The sequence below is a fragment of the Salmo salar genome, chromosome ssa19, assembly GCF_905237065.1.
Source record: "Salmo salar chromosome ssa19, Ssal_v3.1, whole genome shotgun sequence".
NCBI lineage: Eukaryota > Metazoa > Chordata > Actinopteri > Salmoniformes > Salmonidae > Salmo > Salmo salar.
Window position 1 is genome coordinate 43,158,970 of NC_059460.1, and position 24,581 is coordinate 43,183,550.

The following is a 24,581-nucleotide window of genomic DNA, read 5'->3' on the forward strand; positions in this document are numbered from 1 at the left end:
TTCTACTGTATCTTAGTCTATGCCACTCTGACATTGCTCGTCCATATATTTATATATTCTTCATTCCTTTCCTTTACTTAGATTTGTGTGTATTGGGTATATGTTGTGAAATTGTTAGATATTACTGCACTGTCGAAACTAGAAACACAAGCATTTCACTACACCCACAATAACATTTGATTTGATTTGGACACATGTCCAGAAAGGATACCTTACTTTTACCTTTTTTAACATATATTTTTTGGTAATTAATATTATTATTTTATTATTATTATTTATTAGGGTCAACAATGTCTTGTACCATAGTACCAATGATATTGTTTTATGAAATGCTGATTGTTGACTGTTTAGGTTAATTGTTTTATACTCTATAGTTATTTTAAACCATTAAATAAAGAGTATATAAGAAAAAAAAATGTATGTTTTGCATTGTATTTTATTTCAATAAATGAGTCTTGGTATGGGCCTGAGGAGTTTAAGTTATGAAGGGCCACACTGAGATTAGCAATACGAAGTGCAAGATGTGGAGCTGCACACACACACACACACACACACACACACACACACACACACACACACACACACACACACACACACACACACACACACACACACACACACACACACACACTGTGTAAACATTGACTGTCCACCTCTGCTGATCTATTCAAGGTGCTCTGCCACTGTTGCTCTGGCAACACTTCTCTTCAGTTCCAAGAATAAAAGACTAAGTAACATCCTGACAGCACAGCGCTCCTTGAATCTGTCAACTCTTTTCTATTTCCAGACTTTATGATTAATGCCACTCAATACACAGTAACAACAACTGTCAAACCCCAGCATTTATCCTTCATCAGTCCTGACAGTCTGTTGTAATTCTCTCTCTCCAGTAGATGTTCAATATGTTGGCTGAGCGATTATCTCCCTGCTCGGCCCATCTCTATCTATTCTCTATCTGCTGCACAGGGCCTGAGGGTTGGGTATCTCTCTCTCCTCTCCCTCACTGTGTGGCTGTCAGTTGTAACTGTTAGCACCCAGGCCAGACTGAGAAAGGGCTGACAATAGGACTGTTATTATTTCCCAAATTCATTCTCATTACCTCCAGCAGCAAAACAATTCTGGCCGAGGAGGGTGGACCTACTGCTGAGGCTACCTCCTCACAGGGCAGTTTACTGCTGTTAAATTGCAAGTGGAAAGGTATGATAATGAAGATAAAGATGGCAATCCCTTTTCCACTCTTCCTGCCTCCAGATTAAATACCAACATCTGGCTTCCATCACTTTTTAATGAGCCTTTAAGTGACCTTAGCTGACCTCCACCAATGACCCCCTTAATCCCTGACATTGGTAATTAGCTGAGGGTTAACTAAGGACTGGATCAGTCAACTTTACTCTCTCTCTCTCTCTCTCTCTCTCTCTCTCTCTCTCTCTCTCTCTCTCTCTCTCTCTCTCTCTCTCTCTCTCTCTCTCTCTCTCTCTCTCTCTCTCTCTTCCCAATTTTTCTAAACACCTGATTATCAATAGCATTGCCCTGGTTGCTGTCGTTTCTTCCCCTGCACCCCATGTGCACTCCCTCACCTCTGCCCAGGTCGTGTATGGATAAAAACACTTTCTGACAGAAAAACTGAATTTCTGCAACTTCAGAACTCAGCTATTTGTTACACATTCTAATTGTCAACATTCAAATCTGTTCAGCACTGACATCCCACATTTAGAATAAACTCAATGTTTATTATCAAAGCAATTCCAGGCTATAAATCATGTACTCATCACAGATTGGATTTTGCAACATTGTATTGTCCATGCATGTTGGGGTTAGGATTTGTGTTAGGGTTACAGAGGCTAGATTAGGGTTAGGATCTGTGTTTGGGTTAGGGTCTGGGTAAGGGTTAGGGTCTGGTTTAGGGTTAAGGTATGGGTTAGGGCCTGGGTAAGGGTTAGGGTCTGGGTTAGGGTTAAGGTATGGGGAAGTTAGGAGTGGTACTTACTGTGATGGTAGTCTCTTTGCTCTGCCACTTGGTGGGTGATGGAGGACATGGACTCTGATGAGAGAGACAGGATGCTCCGTCAAAACCTTCCTCCGTGACTGACGTCTCTGACTGACACACACACAATGGAACTGTTCTACTGGAACTGTTCTACTGGAGCTGTTCTACTGGAACTGTTCTACTGGAACTGTTCTACTTGAGCTGTTCTAGAACTGTTCTACTGGAGCTGTTCTACTGGAACTGTTCTACTGGAGCTGTTCTACTGGAGCTGTTCTACTGGAACTGTTCTACTGGAGCTGTTCTACTGGAACTGTTCTACTGGAACTGTTCTACTGGAGCTGTTCTACTGGAACTGTTCTACTGGAACTGTTCTACTGGAACTGTTCTACTGCAGCTGTTCTACTGGAACTGTTCTACTGGAACTGTTCTACTTGAGCTGTTCTACTGGAACTGTTCTACTGGAACTGTTCTACTGGAGCTGTTCTACTGGAGCTGTTCTACTGGAACTGTTCTACTTGAGCTGTTCTACTGGAACTGTTCTACTGGAACTGTTCTACTGGAGCTGTTCTACTGGAACTGTTCTACTGGAGCTGTTCTACTGGAGCTGTTCTACTGGAACTGTTCTACTGGAACTGTTCTACTGGAGCTGTTCTACTGGAACTGTTCTACTGGAACTGTTCTACTGGAGCTGTTCTACTGGAACTGTTCTACTGGAGCTGTTCTACTGGAGCTGTTCTACTGGAACTGTTCTACTGGAACTGTTCTACTTGAGCTGTTCTACTGGAACTGTTCTACTGGAACTGTTCTACTGGAGCTGTTCTACTGGAACTGTTCTACTGGAGCTGTTCTACTGGAACTGTTCTACTGGAACTGTTCTACTGGAGCTGTTCTACTGGAACTGTTCTACTGGAACTGTTCTACTGGAACTGTTCTACTGCAGCTGTTCTACTGGAACTGTTCTACTGGAACTGTTCTACTTGAGCTGTTCTACTGGAACTGTTCTACTGGAACTGTTCTACTGGAGCTGTTCTACTGGAACTGTTCTACTGGAGCTGTTCTACTGGAGCTGTTCTACTGGAACTGTTCTACTGGAACTGTTCTACTGGAACTGTTCTACTGGAGCTGTTCTACTGGAACTGTTCTACTGGAGCTGTTCTACTGGAACTGTTCTACTGGAGCTGTTCTACTGGAACTGTTCTACTGGAGCTGTTCTACTGGAACTGTTCTACTGGAACTGTTCTACTGGAACTGTTCTACTGGAGCTGTTCTACTGGAGCTGTTCTACTGGAGCTGTTCTACTGGAGCTGTTCTACTGGAACTGTTCTACTGGAACTGTTCTACTGGAACTGTTCTACTGGAACTGTTCTACTGGAACTGTTCCACTGGAACTGTTCTACTGGAGCTGTTCTACTGGAGCTGTTCTACTGGAACTGTTCCACTGGAGCTGTTCTACTGGAACTGTTCCACTGGAACTGTTCTACTGGAGCTGTTCCACTGGAACTGTTCTAGAACTGTTCTACTGGAGCTCTCTGGGAGCGACTGTCTGTACACACACTTCTGCCCAGACAATGTCCTCACATCAGCAATCTGTGTATGGGTTTGTGTGTGTTTCTCTCTGTGTGTGTGTGCTGTGTGTGTGTGTTTCTCTCTCTCTCTCTGTGTGTGTGTGTGTGTGTGTGTGTGTGTGTGTGTGTGTGTGTGTGTGTGTGTGTGTGTGTGTGTGTGTGTGTGTGTGTGTGTGTGTGTGTGTGTGTGTGTGTGTGTGTGTTGGCGTCTTAGGAAAAATCTGCAACTCAGTATCTATTAACTGGATGCATTGGCATAGTTTCTGTATAATACTGTCTGATTAAAGGACAAAAGTAAAACAATTTGTCAGCAAAATGTTTCTTCAACTGTGCATTCACTGCAAAATTGTGCTTTCGTTGCCTGTCTTCCGCTGTAGCACGGTGGCTGGTGTAAAGTAATATGAAAATTAGATAAGGAGGAGGAGGACAAGCAGGAGGGGAGGAGGAGAAGGAGGAGGAAGAGGAGCAATGAGAGGAGGAAGAGGAAGAGGAGGAGGAGAAGGAGAGGAGGAGGAGGACAAGCAGGAGGGGAGGAGGAGAAGGAGGAGGAAGAGGAGCAATGAGAGGAGGAAGAGGAAGAGGAGGACAAGGAGAGGAGGAGGAGGATGAGCAGCAGGAGGGGAGGAGGAGAAGGAGGAGGAAGAGGAGCAACGTTAGAAGGAAGAGGAGGAGGAGAAGGAGAGGAGGTAGACGAGAAGGAAGAGAGGAAGAAGAGGAGAAGGAGGAGGAGGAAGAGGAGAATGAGGAGGAGGAGCAGAAGGAGGAAGAGGAGCAGTAAGAGGAGGAGGAGGAGAGGAGGAAGAGAGGAAGCCGAGGAGGAGGAGGAGGGAGAAGTGGATGGAGGAGGAGGAGGGAGCATGTCTTACCTGTGGTTCTAAACTAGGCTTTTTGACCAGACTGATATGGGAATGTTCATTCTGATGCAACAGACTGCCACTGGAGCGAAACCCATTCACTGTGGAGGAGAGAGAGAGAGAAAGAGAGAGAAAGAGAGAAATAGAGAGAGATTCATAGAGACAGAGAGAGAGAGATCATTTAATTTGTAACAGAGCCTGTAGAAGAGGAATAGTGTGTTTGAATCTCCTCTGTATAACTGAGCCGGGGGTAAATTATATTTGTGACTCAAACCAAGCTATCAGAGAATGGCCACTTTGTCCTTTTGTTTGTTAAATGTTTTTAGCAGGGCGGTTCCTGGAAACCAGAGACCTAGCACCTCACCAAACACAGCACCGAGCCCAGACAGCCTGGAGTGTCCTCTGGTACACAAGCCAGGAAATTAGCTATTATTTGGCAGAGTTGTGCCTGTGTATTTGCATGCTCGTGTATGTGTTTCTGTGTGTGTGTGTTTGTGTGTGTTTGCTTGTGTGTGTGTTTTTGAGTGTGTGTGTGTGTGTGTGTGTGTGTGTGTGTGTGTGTGTGTGTGTGTGTGTGTGTGTGTGTCTGTGTGTGTGTGTGTGTGTGTGTGTGTGTTTTTGAGTGTGTTTGTGTGTGTGTGTGTTCGTGTATGTGTTTACATGTGTGCATATATTTTGTGTATGAATAGTTTTTTTATTTATTTTTTATTTTATGTTATTTAAATATAAAAAAATTATTAGGGGTGGATCAGTTTTAATATTGCGGCTATATTGTTGCTTCCATCAATGTAATTGTCTGCATCATTTCCTATCCCCCATATATTTTTGCATAGATATATATCCATATACACTACCGTTCAAAAGTTTGGGGTCACAAGAAAAGCCATTTTTTGGTCCATTAAAATAACATCAAATTGATCAAAAATACAGTGTAGACATTGTTAATGTTGTAAATAAACTTGGATTAGCTAGCACACCGTGCCATTGGGACACAGGAGTGATGGTTGCTGATAATGGTCCTCTGTACGCATATGTAGATATTCCTTAAAAGACCTGCCATTTCCAGCTACATTAGTCATTTACAACATTAACAATGTCTACACTGTATTTCTGATCATTTTGATGTTATTTTAATGGACAAAAATTCTGCTTTTCTTTCAAAAACTAGGACATTTCTAAGTGACCCCAAACTTTTGAACGGTAGTGTACCTTATACTGACAGATATACCTTATACTGACAGATATATCTCATACTGACAGATATACCTTATACTGACAGATATACCTTATACTGACAGATATACCTTATACTGACAGATATACCTCATACTGTCAGATACTGTATACCTCATACTGACAGATATACCTCATACTAACAGATATACCTCATACTGACAGATATACCTTATACTGACAGATATACCTTATACTGACATAAACCTTATACTGACAGATATACCTCATACTGACAGATACTGTATACCTCATACTGACAGATATACCTTATACTGACATAAACCTTATACTGACAGATATACCTTATATTGACAGATATACCTCATATTGACAGATACTGTATAACTCATACTGACAGATATACCTCATATTGTCAGATACTGTATACCTCATACTGACAGATATACCTCATACTGTCAGATACTGTATACCTCATACTGTCAGATATACCTTATACTGACAGATACTGTATACCTCATACTGTCAGATATACCTCATACTGACAGATATACCTCATACTGGCAGATACTGTATACCTCATACTGACAGATATACCTCATACTAACAGATATAACTCATACTGACAGATATACCTCATACTGACAGATATACCTTACACTGACAGATATACCTTATACTGACAGATTTACCTTATATTGACAGATATACCTCATACTGACAGATACTGTATACCTAATACTGACAGATATACCTCATATTGTCAGATACTGTATACCTCATACTGACAGATATACCTCATACTGTCAGATACTGTATACCGCATACTGTCAGATATACCTTATACTGACAGATACTGTATACCTCATACTGTCAGATATACCTCATACTGACAGATATACCTCATACTGTCAGATACTGTATACCTCATACTGACAGACATACCTTATACTGACAGATATATCTCATACTGACAGATATACCTCATACTGACAGATATACCTCATACTGTCAGATACTGTATACCTCATACTGACAGATATACCTTATCCTGACAGAGCAGAACAGGTTAACAGTTAACGCAATTGAATTCCATTACTCTCTTTCTTTCTATCTTGTATCAGTATTCACTAAGTTGTTCCCCAGAGATTATCAATCTCTTTTTCAAGAGAAACCTGTCCGAGCAGTCAGCTTGCTCTTATGTTGTTGTTTTTATTGTATTTTTAAGAGCAGAGCACTGTACACCCAGACGACTCCAGATCGCAGATAAAATTAGCCACAGGAAGTGTGTGTGGTCAGAGGCCTCTGTGGAATTCTATGCATGCTGCCACACAGCGGTAGGCCTATACACAACCCTCAGGACACTGGCAAAAGGAGAAAGAGTTAGAGAAAGAGGGGGACAGAGAGGGAGAGAGAGGAGAGAGAGAGAGAAGAAAAAAAGTGGAGAGGAAGAGGAGAGAGGAGAGGGAGGAGAGAGAGAGAGTGGAGAGAGAGAGAGAAATGGAGAGAGAGAAATAAAATAATACCACCAAAATAATACCAGAATACACGCTTGCTTTATCGAATTCCAAAAAGCATTTGATTCTATTCGGCATACAGGACTGTTCTACAAAGTTATTGAAAGTGGTGTAGGGGGTAAAACATATGACATAATTAAATCAATGTATACTGGAAATACTTGCAGCTTTAAAATTGGCAAGAAAATAACAGAATTCTTTAACCAGGGGCAGGGCCTTCGCCAGGGTAGCAATCTGAGCCATGCACTCTTCAATATTTACATCAACGAATTGGCCACTATTCTAGAAAAATCCTCAGCCCCTGGTCTCCACAATTCAGAGGTTAAATGCCTACTCTTCGCAGATGACCTATGCCTGCTGTCACCCACATCACATGGCCTACAGCAAAGCCTGGACCTGCTAGGGCAGTACTGCCAGACCTGGGCCCTGGCAGTAAACCCCAAAAATACTAAAATAATTATTTTCCAAAGAAGATCCAGATCTCAGGGAATTAGACCAAAGTTCTCAATTGGTATAAAATATATAGAGTACTGCACACACTACAATTACTTAGGTTTAAAAATAAGCTCAACTGGACACCTTAACCTGTCTGGGCTAGGGGGCAGTATTTTCACGGCTGGATGAAAAACGTACTCAATTTAAACAGGTTACTACTCTGGCCCAGAAACTAGAATATGCATATTATTAGTAGAATTGGATAGAAAACACGCTGAAGTTTCTAAAACTGTTTGAATGGTGTCTGTGAGTATAACAGAACTCACATGGCAGGCAAAAACCTGAGAAAATTCCAAGCAGGAAGTGGAAAGTCTGAGAATTGTAGTTCTTCTTTTGATTCTCTATCGAAGCTACAGTGTCTGTGGGGGACGTTGCACTTCCTAAGGCTTCCATTGGCTGTCTAATGCCTTCGGAAAGTGGTTTGAGCATTTTCCTGTCACTGGGCAGATAATAGGAGCTCAGTTACTGAGTGGTCTGCCTGGCAACAAAGGGATTGGATATGCGCGGTCACACGAGGACGCCGTTCCTTCTTTTTCTTCTTGAATGAATATGCTCTTTTCCGGTTGGAATATTATCGCAATTTTACGTTAAAAATACCATAAAGATTGATTTTAAACAGCGTTTGACATGCTTCTAAGTACGGTAATGGAACATTTTGACTTTTTGTCTCTCGTTCCGCGCTCGCGCGTTATGCCTTTGGATAAGTGATCTGTACGCATGAGCAAAACGGAGGTATTTGTACATAAATATGGATTATTTCGAACAAAAACAACATTTCTTGTGGAAGTAGCAGTCCTGGGAGTGCATTCTGACAAAGATCAGCTAAGGTAAGAGAATATTTCTTATACTAATTCTGAGTTTAGGTTGCCCCAAACTTGGCGTGTGTCTGAATAGCTCACCGTGATGGCTGAGCTATGTACTCAGAATATTGAAAATTGTGCTTTCTCCGTAAAGCTATTTTAAAATCTGACACAGCGGTTGCATCCAGGGGTAGTCTATCTATAAATCTTAAAATAATTGTTATATATTTTGTCAACGTTTATGATGAGTATTTTTGTAAATTGATGTGCACATTCACCGGCCGTTTTGGTGGGAATACATTTTCTGAACATCACGCGCCAATGTAAAATGCTGTTTTTGGATATAAATATGAACTTTATCGAACAAGACATACATGTATTGTGTAACATAATGTCCTAGGAGTGTCATCTGATGAAGATCGTCAAAGGTTAGTGCTTCATTTAGCTGTGTTTTGGGTTTTATTGACACATGTCCTTGCTTGGAAAATGGCTGTGTGATTATTTTTGTCTATGTACTCTCCTAACATAATCTAATGTTTTGCTTTCGCTGTAAAGCCTTTTTGAAATCGGACAATGTGGTTAGATTAACGAGAAGTTTATCTTTAAAATGGTGTAAAATAGTTGTATGTTTGAGAAAGTTGAATTATGACATTTTGTTGTTTTTGAATTTGCCGCCCTGATATTTCACTGGCTGTGTCCCGCAGGTGGGATGCTAGCGTCCCACCTAGCCCATAGAAGTTAATGAGGCAGTGAATGAACTGAGATAGAAAGCACGCAGGGCATTCCACACCATTAAAAAACAAATTCAAATTGAAATACCTATTAAAATTTGGCTAAAACTAATTGAATGTGTCATTGAACCAATTGCACTTTATGGCAGCGAGGTGTGGGGTCCACTTGCAAAACAAGATTTCACCAAATGGGACAAACACACCATTGAAACCCTGCATGCAGAGTTCTGTAAGATTCTCCTACATGTCCAGAGGAAAACTACAAACAATGCATGCAGGGCAGAATTAGGCCAATATAATAATAAAAACTCAAAAAAGAGCAATTAAGTGTTTGGAAACATCTAAAATGCAGTGACCCCCTCTCATATCATTATCAAGCCCTGCAATGCCAAGAGCTGAGCAAATAAAAGAGTCCCCTCATCCAGCTGGTCCTGGGGCTGAGTTCACAGACCTGTTCTATTAACACACTGAAGTCTCAGGACCCTCATCCAGTTGGTCCTGGGGCTGAGTTCACAAACCTGTTCTATTAACACACTGAAGCCTCAGGACCAGAACATCCAATCAACCAGAATAAAACAAATTACAACACAATCAAAACAAAACTACATTGCTTATTGGGAAACAAGCAAAAGCACAAAGCAAAATGCAGTGCTATCTGGCACTAAATCGACAGTACACCGTGGCTAACTAGAGAGAGAGAGAGAGAGAGAGAGACACACACAGAGAGAGAGAGAGACAGAGAGAGAGAGAGAGAGAGACACAGAGAGGGAGAGAGAGACAGAGAGAGAGAGACACAGAGAGACACACAGAGAGAGAGAGAGAGAGAGAGAGAGAGAGAGAGAGAGAGAGAGAGAGAGAGAGAGAGAGAGAGAGAGAGAGAGAGGCAGCTTTAGTACCTGTAGGTAGTGAGTTCTTGTGTTTCAGAGGGGTGTTGGGTGTCCCAGGTACCCTGCAAGGTCTCTCCCATGTTGTCTCTGGAACCAGACAGGAACATGAAAGCCAATTGAACTTGTGTGGTCAGAAATACATGGACAATGACAGAAATACAGTGCCTTTGGAAGTATTCAGCCACCTCGACTTCTTTCACATTTTGTTACACTACAGCCTTATTCTAAAATGAATTAAATAAAACAATTTCCTCAGCAATCCACACACAATACCCAATAATGTCAAAGCAAAAACAGGTTTTTATAAATTTTTTGCAAATATTTATAAACCCTTATGATGATTTACCCAATAAATTACTGGGAGTTTATATATGGAGTGTGTGACTGTCTTTATTTTTATGGTTTATAGTTTATTCGCCATTAGTTAACACCTCCACACAAAATAATTTTTCTGGGTGTGCGCCAGCTCGTGTTTTTTATTCTGCAAATATATATTTAAAAAAAATACAGAAATACCTTATTTACATAAGTATGCTATGAAAATTGATTAAATCAATTAAATTGATTGGACATGATTTGGAATAGCACACACCTGTCTATATAAGGTCCCACAGTTAACAGTGCATGTCAGAGCAGAAACCAAGCCATGAGGTCGAAGGAATTGTCCATAAAGCTCCGAGACAGGATTGTGTCGAGGCACAGATCTGGTGAAGGGTACCAAAAACATTCTGCAGCATTGAAGGTCCCCAGAACACAGTGGCCTCCATCAATCTTAAATGGAAGAAGTTTGGAACCACCAAGACTCTTCCTAGAGCTGGCCGCCCGGCCAAACTGAGCAATAGGGGGAGAAGGGCTTTGGTCAGGGAGGTGACCAAGAACCCGATGGTCACTCTGACAGAGCTCCAGAGTTCCTCTGTGAAGATGGTAGAACCTTCCAGAAGGACAACCATCTCTGCAGCACTCCACCAATTAGGCCTTTATGGTAGAGTGGCCAGACTGAAGCCATTACTCAAGAAAAGGCACATGACAGCCCACTTGGAGTTTGGCAAAAGGCACCTAAAGACTCTCAGACCATGAGAAACAAGATTCTCTGTTCTGATGAAACCAAGATTGAACTCCTTGGCCTGAATGCCAAGCGTCACATCTGGAGGAAATCTGGTACCATCCCACAGTGAAGACTGGTGGTGGCAGCATTATGCTGTGGGGATGTTTTTCCACGGCAGGGACTGGGAAACTAGTCAAGATTGAGGCAAAGATGAACGGAGCAAAGTACAGAGAGATCCTTGATGAAAACCTGCTCCAGAGCGCTCAGGAACTCAGACTGGGGCGAAGGCTCACCTTCCAACAGGACAATGACCCTAAGCACACAGCCAAGACAATGCAGGAGTGGCTTCGGGACAAGTCTCTGAATGTACTTGAGTGGCCCAGCCAGAGCCCGGACATCTCTGAAGAGACCTGAAAATAGCCCGAACATCACTGGAGAGACCTGAAAATAGCTGTGCAGCAACACTCCCAATCCAACCTGACAAGCTTGTAGCGTCATACCATACCCAAGAAGACTCAAGGCAATAATCGCTGCCAAAGGTGCTTCAACAAAGTACTGAGTAAAGGGTCTGATTTATGTAAATGTTATTTATGTAAATGTGATATTTCTAAAGACACATTTTTGCTTTGTCATTATGGGGTATTGTGTATAGATTGATGAGGGAAAAAACTAATTGTAATGCATTTTTGAATAAGGCTGATAACCAAACAAAATGTGTTTAAAGTCAAGGGGTCCGAATACTTTCCGAAGGCACATACTGTATATCACCACCCTGGATTTGATTTCAGGTCCCAATTAAATTTTTTATTTAAATTTTTTTACCTTTATTTAACCAGGTAGGCCAGTTGAGAACAAGTTCTCATTTACAACTGCGACCTGGCCAAGATAAAGCAAAGCAGTGCAACAAAAACAACAACACAGAGTTACACATGGGATATACAAACGTACAGTCAATAACACAATAGAAAAATCGAACCAAGAGGGTTACATGAAACAAACACTTGTCCATATTAAGATCCATGTTAAGATGAATATGTTGACCGTTTCTGTCCAACCCAACCAAGAAATAACACTGCCTTTGTTACTGTATCAACTTCTTAGACAGAGATAAGAATATGAGCCAGATTAACTCAGTGTGAGAACCTGCTGTTTTCCAAAGGAAGAATCAAAGACAAGAAAGCAACAACAAAAAATGCATGTCTTTATTTACTCTTACGGTGACACCCTGTTCATGGTCTTCACCTCTATGTCCACGTTTGTTTTTCCGCTTTCTCATCAACTCCATGTGTTAAAAACACCAGGTGCACACATTGAGAAAATCCAATTATGTCTAGCTGTTTAACTTCACCAATAGACTCTGCCTCACTCTTTCAATTCATGTATCCCCATTTCGCTCTTGCCGGAGGAAGCAAAAACAAGAGGAGAGAGAAAGAAAGAAAAGAGGATGAGAAGCACGACTGACACAGACCCTGACAGAGAGAGAGAAAATCTCAGATTCACTTAACTCCAATATCCATATACACAATACACCATTTATCTCAATTACCCTTTAGTGTCACAAGAGCCTTTGAGACATAACAGCTTTCATTTCATTTGTGTCTTTGGCTCACACTGAGCTGTCTGCCTGAACTAAGCAGAGAGGGAAACGGAGCCAAAACCATCAGCTCAGATGACATGCATGGAGAGAGAGAGGAGAGAGAGAGAGAGAGAGAGAGAGAGAGAGGGGAGAGAAAGAGATACATTTGACAGACAGACTACAAGGAGAGAGTCTGTCCCTTCAAATCTGATGTATCACACAATCACAAATGGTTTATTAAAAGGTGAGTTCTGCCCCTATTTCCCTCTGCTAGCTTGTGAAAGAAAATCATTCCGATAACAGGGATCAGGTATTAATGGAGAGACATACAGTATAACCAGGTTAGCTCTGTCAATGTATTCTTCTCTTAGGAGCTACAGCAGTCCCAATGTCATTCTGAGAAGTCTCCCCCAGTCTCATTACGCTATAATAATGATACACCAAGACAGCATTCAATCAAATCTCGACTACAATCTCTATAACTGTCATTGTGCTATTAAAAAACATCAACAGAATGATTCAATCAAATCTCTACTGCAATCTAAACAATCTCAGGTGTTCTAGAAGTGTTGTGATCCCCCTAGAGCCGTTTGTTTGAGCTAGAGACTTCTGGGTTCTTGCATTGGACGCCTCTCAATCCCCTGAATCCACTGAATCCACTGAATCAACTGAATCCGCTGAAAGCCGCCATATGTGGTAGATAGGGGCTGCCTTATACTGGTGGATAGGGGCTGCCCTAGAGTGGTAGATAGGGGCTGCTCTAGAGTGGTGGATGGGGGCTGCCCTAGAGTGGTGGATAGGGGCTGCCCTAGAGTGGTGGATAGGGGCTGCTCTAGAGTGGTGGATAGGGGCTGCCCTAGAGTGGATGGGGGCTGCCCTAGAGTGGTGGATAGGGGATACCCTAGAGTGGATGGGGCTGCCCTAGAGTGGTGGATGAGGTTGGCCCTAGAGTGGTGGATGGGGGCTGCCCTAGAGTGGTGGATGGGGGCTGCCCTAGAGTGGTGGATAGTGGTGGATAGGGGCTGCCCTAGAGTGGTGGATGGGGGCTGCCCTAGAGTGGTGGATGGGGGCTGCCCTAGAGTGGTAGATAGGTGCTGCCCTAGAGTGGTGGATGGGGGCTGCCCTAGAGTGGTGGATGAGGGCTGCCCTTGAGTGGTGGATGGGGGCTGCCCTAGAGTGGTGGATGGAGGCTGCCCTAGAGTGGTGGATCGGGGCTAACCTAGAGTGGATCGGGGCTGCCCTAGAGTGATGTTTATGAGATGAGGATTTTCCGAGTGGTTTTTCTCACTAAAACATCTGTAAAGTTCAAACTATTATGACCCCATTTTGAAAAACTCTCACGAACAGGCACGTGTCGACGTGTCGTTTTGCCTTCGAAGGACTCATTAGAAGGTAAGGTTGGCAACGTCCCAACTATACAAAAAAAAACTGGGCAGTAAAATGAATGCAGGTGAACGTTTTTTTTCTTCTACATACAGTAGAATATTATACACAATAATTGCATTGTGATTGTCCCTGGTGACGATGTACAGTATATCTCTCAGATACATTTCAGATACTTCAAACCATACATCCTGTCGATATAATTTTGTCATGTATTTGTGAGATATTCTAAGGCCAAATTCAATGTTTCATCAAATCATTTGTAAAACCTGTTTTTATACCTACAGGGGTCCTAAATACAAAATCAAATAGCTTGATGGTCTATGTTATTACTATCTTAAAATATTTCCATATGTTTGGTTAGTAGATAGCCTATCATACAAAAACTGCTAAGACAAATTAGCATGAGTAAAGTGCGTCAATGAGCAAAGTTAAATATGGGTTTACATTCTATTTTGATAGCAGGTCTCTGTGACCTTAGAGTTTCAATTACATTGAAAAGTAGTACATTTCATGTGCAGACCTAGGTCCATGCCTCCTTTAATTAGAAAATGAACAGGAAAGTAATGTTTCAATCTTTTAATTATGTTGAAAATGAGTTAATATTATGTGCAGGCCTAAGGGCATTACATCTTTAATCAGACAATAAAAAGGAAATTAATTTAATTACAGTGGATAATGTTCTGAAAAGTGTAAAGAAACTCTATTTACTATCAGAATTACAACAGAACTGTAATTTTTACATCAAAAGGGTTGGTTACTAAGCAACTGGTACCTGGAAATGCAGAGAAGTGGGCTTTGGCTCTACACACATCCTCCAATGGGTTAACAGTTTAGGCTTAATTCCAGGATAGCTGAGACAATGGTTAAATACATAAGACGACACTTGTATAAACTTACAGTACCAGCTGTTCCATTGCTGTATAATGTCAGGGAGTCAGGCCTATGTAATAGTGTGACTGTTAATTCCATGGTTCAATATATGGGTTCTATATACAGTTGAAGTCGGAAGGTTACATACACCTTAGCCAAATACATTTAAACTCAGTTTTTCACAATTCCTGACATTTAATCCTAGTAGAAATGTCCTGTCTTAGATCAGTTAGGATCACCACTTTATTTTAAGAATGTGAAATGTCAGAATAATAGTAGAGAGAATTATTTATTTCAGCTTTTATATCTTTCATCGCATTCCCAGTGGGTCAGAAGTTTACATACACTCAATTAGTATTTGGTAGCGTTGCCTTTAAATTGTTTAACTTGGGTCAAACGTTCCAGGTAGCCTTCCACAAGCTTCCCACAATAAGTTGGGTGAATTTTGGCCCATTCCTCCTGACAGAGCTGGTGTCACTGAGTCAGGTTTTCAGGCCTCCTTGCTTGCACACGCTTTTTCAGTTCTGCCCACAAATGTCCTATGGGATTGAGGTCAGGGCTTTGTGATGGCCACTCCGATACCTTGACTTTGTTGTTTGTAAGCCATTTTGCCACAACATTGGGGTCATTGTCCATTTGCAAGACCCATTTGCGACCAACCGTTAACTTCCTGACTGATGTCTTGAGATGTTGCTTCAATATATCCACATTCATTTTCCTACCTCACGATGCCATATATTTTGTGAAGTGCACCAGTCCCTCCTGCAGCAAAGCAACCCCCACAACATGATGCTGCCACCCCCGTGCTTCATGTTTGGGATGGTGTTCTTTGGCTTGCAAGCATCCCCATTTTTCCTCCAAACATAATGATGGTCATTACGGCCAAACAGTTATATTTTTGTTTCATCAGACCAGAGGACATTTCTCCAGAAAGTACGATCTTTGTCAACATGTGCAGTTGCAAACCGTAGTCTGGCTTTTTTAGGCCTTTCAGGTTATATTGATATAGGACTCGTTTTACTGTGGATATAGATACTTTTGTACCTGTTTCCTCCAGCATCTTCACAAGGTCCTTTGCTGTTGTTCTGGGATTGATATGCACTTTTCGCACCAAAGTACGTTCATCTCTAGAAGACAGAACGCGTCTCCTTCCTGATCGGTATGACGGCTGCGTGGTCCCATGATGTTTATAATTGCGTACTATTGTTTGTACAGATGAACGTGGTACCTTCAGGTATTTGGAAATTGCTCCCAAGGATGAACCAGACTTGTGGAGGTCTACAATTTCTTTCGGAGGTCTTGGCTGATTTCTTTTGATTTTTCCATGATGTCAAGCAAAGAGGAACTGCGTTTGAAGGTAGGCCTTGAAATACATCCACAGGTACACCTCCAATTGACTCAAATGATGTCAATTAGCCTATCAGAAGCTTCTAAAGCCATGACATCATTTTCTGGAATTTTCCAAGCTGTTTAAAGGCACAGTCAACTTAGTGTATGTAAACTTCTGACCCACTGGAATTGCGATACAGTGAATTATAAGTGAAATAATCTGTCTGTAAACAATTGTTAGAAAAATTACTTGTGTCATGCACAAAGTAGATGTCCTAAACGACTTGCCAAAACTATAGTTTCTTAACAAGAAATTTGTGGAGTGGTTGAAAAAATGAGTTTTAATGACTCCAACCTAAGTGTATGTAAACTTCCGACTTCAACTGTATGTGGTTCTTTCCACCTCCTTCACTTTGATCCAGTCAAGAACAGCCTGTGGGAGATATTGTAGTCTACTAAATTTGAGATCCAACCAGGACTCAGGGGTAGATGTAACATAATACAATATGTTTTGTTTAGTATGGTATGTATTAATTTGTGGATTGTCCATCATCCATTTCGTATGATATGTTACGAATTACAATTGTTGTGGCTATGTTCAACTCTACTAATCGGCCAGAGTGTCCGGTGTGCGCTCTGAAGGTGAAATGCTCTGAATTTTCTAACGGACAATCTGACAGCCCAGTTGCAGTCACTAAAGCTCTGGATAACATAACAGGCTAACCAGCTCTGCTAGGGCGAGTAATGTTCAGTGAGCTGTTCTCTCTCTCTCTCTCTTAGATGTCTGGAAGTAGCTGGCAAGTTAGTACAGAACATACGGATCAACCCATAAAGAGACGGGTGGGGCTAAGGCTTAAGAGGATGTGAACAATGCTGAATGGGTGTAGACAAAGGGCTCTCCAATAGTAGGACCAAAACATTTAAAGGCCATTTTCTCAAAAGTGAGTTTACAAGTTTATCAACTTTCAAAGCAAAATTACTTTCCAATTGTTCCTCAACTGTAGTGTATGATATACCATTTTGTAGCTCTGAGTCTCTACTTTTATCCAATGTAAAAATGCAATTGAACATTTAGCTACATAAGACCTATTTGAGCTGGTCGGTCACATTTATCTGGTTAAACACACAACAACAACAAAAAATCTAAATCGTACAAGATAGGGGTTCTTTGGCTTGTAACCATAGCGGAAACCTTTTTGGTGCTATATAGAACCCTTTTTTTAAGGTTCTATAAAGTACCATGCTTACAAAGTTGATTGAACCTGTATGGTTGAACCCGTTCCTAAGGTTCTATAAAGAATCATTAATAAAAGGTTCTATATAGCACCAAAAAGCGGTTCAGCTATGGCTACAACACTTTTTTATGGTTCTTTAGGAACCTTTATGGACAATGAGAACCACTGACTGATTTAGTCAAATGTTCATAAATTGACAGAAGGCCTATGTGAGTCTTTCACAAGACACAGTCACTGGCCATAGTCATACTGTATATAACATGTCACCTTCCTCTTCTTCATGTGGTGTTCCTGCAGACTAGATGCATTGTTGCGCATTGCTGCCTTTCCCAGTTTGGAAAGTGCACTACATTTGTTAAAAGGATAAGAAAAATTGCACCACCATCTACTGTAGGTAAACGTTCATGAAAATAGTTTGTTCCTACAGACAGAGAGTAATGTGGTTGTGGCTTGTTATATAAAGCAGGCAGGCAGGCAGGCAGAGGCAGGCAGGCAGACAGGCATCGAGGCATTCAGTTACTGTTCGATGGACGTTAGAATGGTCAAAACAAGAGACCTAAGCGACTTTGAGCGTGGTATGATCGTCGGTGCCAGGCTCGCCATATCCAGTATCTCAGAAACGGTCACCCTCCTGGGTTTTTTCACGCACGACAGTGTCCATGGTTTACCGAGAATGGTGGGACAAACAAAAAACATCCAATCAGCAGCAGTCATGTGGGTTAAAAAAGCTTGTTGAGGAGAGAGGTCGAAGGAGATGACAAGATTCGTGCAAGCTAAAAGGTGGGCCACAAACAGACAAATAACGGCACAGTACAACAGTGGTGTGCAGAACGGCATCTCGGAATGCATAACTCGTCGATCCTTGTCACGGATTGGCTACTGCAGCAGATGACCACACCATGTTCTACTCCTATCAGCTAAAAACAAGAAGAAGCTGCTCCAGTGGGCACAAGATCACCAACACTGGACAATTGAGGAGAGGAAAAACATTGCCTGGTCTGGCGAATCCCGGCTCCTGTTGCGTCATGCTGCCTGGTGTCAATGGTACAGGCTGGTGGCAGTGGTCTAAATGTGGGGCGAATGTTTTCCTGGCACACATTAGGTCCCTTGATACCAACTGAGCTGCAAACTTTTCTGACAACTGTAGAATCCACGCCCCGAAGAATTCAGGCTGTTCTGGAGGCAAAATATGGGTGTACCTAATAAACTATAGCACTATTCCTAACACACCTCATCACCCCTTCCCAAAAAGGAAAAGGCATCTAACCCTACAGTATATACAGTATAATATTCAAATGAGCCTCCTCCCCTACTAGCCCCATCCCACTACTTTGGCTCCAACAGATCCTACACCAGGCCATTGGGCTGGGAGGCTGGAACCCCTTCTCTCAAAACCCCCTGTAGTTCTTCTGCACTAAAATCTCTGATACCCAAAAAACGTATCTGCGGCTCCTCCTACTAATTCAATCTTCTGGGATTTCCTTTTGATCTGTGCGGTACAAACGCCTAGAAGCCAACCTTACTAAAGCACAAACTGTTCAGGTCACTCTGTACTGACCTACTACTCACAGGGATCCTCTCAGGCTCCTTCACCCTTAGTCCACCATCCTCTACTTTCCACACTCAGCATGACACTTCCTGGACTGCTCTCACCATGGAAACTTCCACCTGTCTCACTGTCTCAGCATGACACTTCCTGCACTGCTCTCACCATGGAAACTTCCACCTGTCTCACTGTCTCAGCATGACACTTCCTGGACTGCTCTCACCATGGAAACTTCCACCTGTCTCACTGTCTCAGCATGACACTTCCTGCACTGCTCTCACCATGGAAACTTCCACCTGTCTCACTGTCTCAGCATGACACTTCCTGGACTGCTCTCACCATGGAAACTTCCACCTGTCTCACTGTCTCAGCATGACACTTCCTGCACTGCTCTCACCATGGAAACGTCAACCTGTCTTACTCGCACAGGACAGTTTTGATCCAACATGGCCACCACCACAATTGAAACACTCCACTTTTTCCCCTGAAACTACACAATATTTTGTCCCATGCCCTCCTGCACACTTCTCACACCGAGGAATCTCCCTCCTATATACTGCTGCAACATGACAAATAAACTTGGCACTTGAAACACCATAGTGGGTTCGGAAACAAAAGCTCTCACGGGATAACTTATATACCCTAGCATATCCCACAAACACTCTACATCAAAACTCAGAAGGACAGACACGGTCTCCTCAGACTCACACCCGCCACTGGGTCTGCGTTGCACCAATCGGCGTGTATCACAGACACCCGGGATCCACAACTTCAGTTGATCCACCTTAACCTGACCCCAGTTACCACTCCTTCCAGCGGCTCTCTGCCCCAGAGAGCAAAGCAGGAGACCACTTTTGTCCAGAGACTCGAAAACGCGCAGCGCTCTCTCCCTCTGACCAGGGAGAGGGCACTCCACCTCTGGATACGCTAAATGAATTGAAAGAACCCTATTCTTTTACCCAGCCTAATACTACAAATGGATTGGCCAAAAGGCATGGATCTTTCTCCAGGAATCATACTCCCACTGGGTCAGAATCATCTCGGGCATATTCCTGACCATTGGGGTGGTGCTCGGAAGCTTTCACCTCACCTGATGACACAGCTTCTTTCTCCTCACTTTTGCCAGGATCAATTTCAAGTTCACTACCTGCCTTCAGGTGCGTAACATGCATTACGGCTTGAATAACGCAGTCGGTTCGGGTTTGCACCTTGCTTCGTCTCGCCATCCTCCCTCTTCCTCACCCTGTCCTCCGACATGATGAATTTCATCTCTCAGTATCGAGCTGCCTTCTGTTGCCATTCTCCGTCCTTTGCTCTTTCATCCACACATTGTTCCGGAACATCTTTTACAATTTTTCACAAGAGTTTTGTTTCTCAGCCAAGTTTTCAACTACAAAATGTAGACTGCTGATGAGGCTGATAAAGCTGCTCATAATAATGTCTGGAACATAATAATGTCTGGAACTCCACTCCACTCCACTCCACTCCACTCCACTCCACTCCACTCCACCCTTTACCACAAGCCCACCCTCACCAATTAAGGTTCCATCAACCTCCTGTGATGTAATATCATAATACAACACATTAGATAAACTGGAAGGACACTCTCACTCACGGTTGCACAAAAAGAGCTGTGTAAACCACACCCCAAAATATTCAATTGAGCCTCCACCCCTACATTTTGTATTATCACTAAAAGGGCAGAGAACCCTTGAAGAGCTCCAAGGGTTCTTTGAATCATTATGGTTCCACATAGAACCATCACCCTTCCCAAAGAACCCTTGAGGAACCCTTATTTTGCTGTGTAGCCTGGAGGCTCTGGTAACTCAATGCTCAAAACAGCTCACAAGAAGGAAGGACAAAGGATCTGTCAGATACTACCCACATTGATCTATGCACAAAGCATTGTCACTGTAACCTATGCAGAGTATACATAGACATTTATAGACATGTATAAACAGTCTAACAGACATTTTGAAAGAACCCACACAAACAGTTAGTGTAAATAGGTATGTAGTGACCTGTAGTGAGACGGCAGGCTGTGGTTTTGTGGTTGAGGATGTTTATCAAGCTACCCCCTGGACAGAGAGAGGGCGATGCCCATTGAGAATATGAGGAAACCACAGTGAACCACAACTTGGTCCCCATACTGTTCTGTACAGAAATACAGGAAGGAAACCTCTAAGAAACGAGCCATAACCATAACAGTGCTCGCTCACCCACGCATGATGGTCCTCTGGTTACTATGGCAACGCACATTTATAACACACACGGCCGTAGATGCATGCACGCAATGTGCACACACAAACACACCCACACACACACACACACACACACACACACACACACACACACACACACACACACACACACACACACACACACACACACACACACACACACACACACACACACACGCAGCAGTATCTAATCTAACTGAACTTTAACATAGAGAGAGGGAGGTTGAAATAGCTGAGATCCTATAAATAACAGATTGTTTCAGTAAAATGTTATCAGATAGGTGGAGACTGTTAGGAAAAGAGCCAGTTACATTTGCTCTGCTGATGAACTGTGTGTGTGTGTGTGTGTGTGTGTGTGTGTGTGTGTGTTTATGGAATGTGCATTTATTTTGCTTCATTTTTCCAATTACATGAGGAAAGAACAGGAAACAAGGCCTGGTGATTGTCTATGCCTGTAACGCCCTGGCCATAGAGAGGGTTTTTTGTTCTTTATTTTGGTTAGGCCAGTGTGTTACATTGGGTGGGCGTTCTATGTTCTTTTTCTATGTTTTTGTATTTCTTTGTTTTGGGCCGTGTGTGGCTCCCAATCAGGCACAGCTGAAGTTCGTTGTGGTTGATTGGGAGTCACACATAAGTGCATGTTTTTCCGTTGGGGTTTTGTGGGTAATTGTTTCTGTTAGTGTTTGCACCTGACAGGACTGTTGGCTGTCGGTTTTCTCTTTTCTTGTTTTTGTATAGTGTTCACGTTGTTCAATTAAATATTAAATGATGAACACTAACTCCACTGCGTTTTGGTCCACTCTCTCTTCAGACAGCCCTTACAGAATTACCCACCAAACAAGGACCAAGCAGCGTAGGAGGGAGCAGCGCCAGGAGGAGCAAGGATCCTGGACCAGGGAGAGAAAGGACTGGACATGGGAGGACATCCTGGACGGCAAGGGATCCAACACTTGGGAAGAGATCCTGGTCGGAAGGGATCGCTTCCCATGGGAACAGGTAGAGGCACTCAGAAGAGTGAAGGCAGCAGGAAAGAAGGACCAACGGCAACGGTATGAGGGAACACGGCTGGGAAGGAAGCCCGAGAGGCAGCCCCCCCCCAAAAAATTGGGGGGCACCCGGGGAGTGTGGCAGAGTCAGGTTGGAGACCTGAGCCAGCTCCCCGTGCTTACAGGAGGCAACGTAGTACTGGTCAGGCACCGTGTTATGCATTAAAGCGCACGGTGTCCCCAGTACGCGTGGAGAGCCCGGTGCGTTACATCCCAGCTCCTAACATCTGCCGGGGGAGATTGGGCATCGAGCCAGGACGGGTTGTGCAGGCCGTGCACTCTAGACCTCCAGTGCGTCTTCAGGACCCGGTCTATCCTGTGCCTGCGCCCAGAACCAGGCCTCCTGCATGTCTCCCCATCCTGGTCAGTCCTGTGCCTGCTCCACGGACCAGGCCTCCAGTGGGTCTCCCCATCCTGGTCAGTCCTGTGCCTCCTCCTACCCAGTGTCTTCGTCCTGTGCCATCTCCCAGGACTAGGCCTCCAGTGGGTCTCGCCAGTCTGGTGCCGCCAGAGCCGGCCGCCAGTCAGAAGTTGCCAGAGCTGCCCGCCAGTCAGGAGCTGCCAGAGGCACCCGCCAGTCAGGAGCTGCCAGAGCCGCCCGCCAGTCAGGAGCTGCCAGAGCCACCCGCTAGTCAGGAGCTGCCAGAGCCGCCCGCTAGTCAGGAGCTGCCAGAGCCGCCCGCTAGTCAGGAGCTGCCAGAGCCGCCCGCCAGTCAGGAGCTGCCAGAGCCGCCCGCCTGTCAGGAGCTGCCAGAGCGGCCCGTCTGTCCGGAGCTGCCAGAGAGGCCCGTCTGTCCGGAGCTGCCAGAGTGGCCCGTCTGCCCGGAGCTGCCAGAGTGGCCCGTCTGCCCGGAGCTGCCAGAGTGGCCCGTCTGCCCGGAGCTGCCAGAGTGGCCCGTCTGCCCGGAGCTGCTAGAGTGGCCCGCCGTTCCCTATCTGCCAGAGTGGCCCGCCGTGCCGGATCTGCCAGAGTGGCCCGCCGTGCCGGATCTGCCAGAGTGGCCCGCCAGCCGGGCGCAGCTAGGGTCGCCCGCCAGCCGGGTGCAGCAAGGGTCGTCAGCCAGCCGGGCGCAGTCATTGGCGCCCGCCAGCCGGGCGCAGCCAGGGTCGTCCGCCAGCCGGGCGCAACAAGGGTCGCCCGCCAGCCGGGCGAAGTCAGGGTCACCCAACTGACCTTCGCCGCGGCCAGGTGCGCCACCTAAGAGGGCAACGCCAAGGGTGGGGCAGAGGCCACGTCCCGCACCTGAGCCGCCGCCGTAAGAAGGCCCACCCAGACCCTCCCCTTCAGTGTCAGGTTTTGCGGCTGGAGTCCGCACCTTGGGGGGGTACTGTAACGCCCTGGCCATAGAGAGGGTTTTTTGTTCTTTATTTTGGTTAGGCCAGGGTGTTACATTGGGTGGGCGTCCTATGTTCTTTTTCTATGTTTTTGTATTTCTTTGTTTTGGGCCGTGTGTGGCTCCCAATCAGGCACAGCTGAAGTTCGTTGTGGTTGATTGGGAGTCACACATAAGTGCATGTTTTTCCATTGGGGTTTTGTGGGTAATTGTTTCTGTTAGTGTTTGCACCTGACAGGACTGTTGGCTGTCGGTTTTCTCTTTTCTTGTTTTTGTATAGTGTTCACGTTGTTCAATTACATATTAAAAGATGAACACTAACTCCACTGCGTTTTGGTCCACTCTCTCTTCAGACAGCCCTTACAATGCCCCTCAGAGGCTGGTTTCACATGACCACAACTACAATAATAATTAACTTTTTTCAGCTGGAAGACCGTGAATGCTGTGTCTATTTCTGTGCAACGTTATGAAAAATGAAGCATTTCCCTCCAACGAAATTTGAAAGAAAATAAACCTCTCATCGCTGTCATCTGTCATCTCTCTGTAATATCACCCTCCTATCATCACTCTATAATATCACCCTCCTGTCATCTCTCTATAATATCACCCTCCTGTCTAGAGGTCGACCGATTATGATTTTTCATCGCTGATACCGATTATTGGAGGGCCCAAAAAGGCCGATGCCGATTTTTTTACATTTTTTTTTGTAATAATGACAATTACAACAATACTGAATGAACACTTATTTTAACTTAATATAATAGATAAATACTATCAATTTAGCCTCAAATAAATAATGAAACATGTTCAATTTGGTTTAAATAATGCAAAAACAAAGTGTTGGAGAAGAAAGTAAAAGTGCAATATGTGCCATGTAAAAAAGCTAACGTTTAAGTTCCTTGCTCAGAACATGAGAACATATGAAAGCTGGTGGTTCCTTTTAA

The 24,581-nt window shown here is 43.8% G+C and overlaps 1 protein-coding gene across 1 annotated transcript in view; it reads right to left on the reverse strand.

The window, feature by feature from the left end:
• LOC106578854 (growth arrest-specific protein 7) overlaps positions 1 to 24,581 on the reverse strand; it is a 124,552-nt gene that overhangs the window by 48,896 nt on the left and 51,075 nt on the right. Inside the window, exons 3-5 of the mRNA XM_014158079.2 lie at positions 10,040 to 10,117; positions 4,419 to 4,507; positions 1,988 to 2,041 (exon numbers count right to left, since the gene is read on the reverse strand). Coding sequence (XP_014013554.1) covers positions 1,988 to 2,041; positions 4,419 to 4,507; positions 10,040 to 10,117 — 221 coding nt within the window. The remainder of the gene's footprint in view (positions 1 to 1,987; positions 2,042 to 4,418; positions 4,508 to 10,039; positions 10,118 to 24,581) is intronic.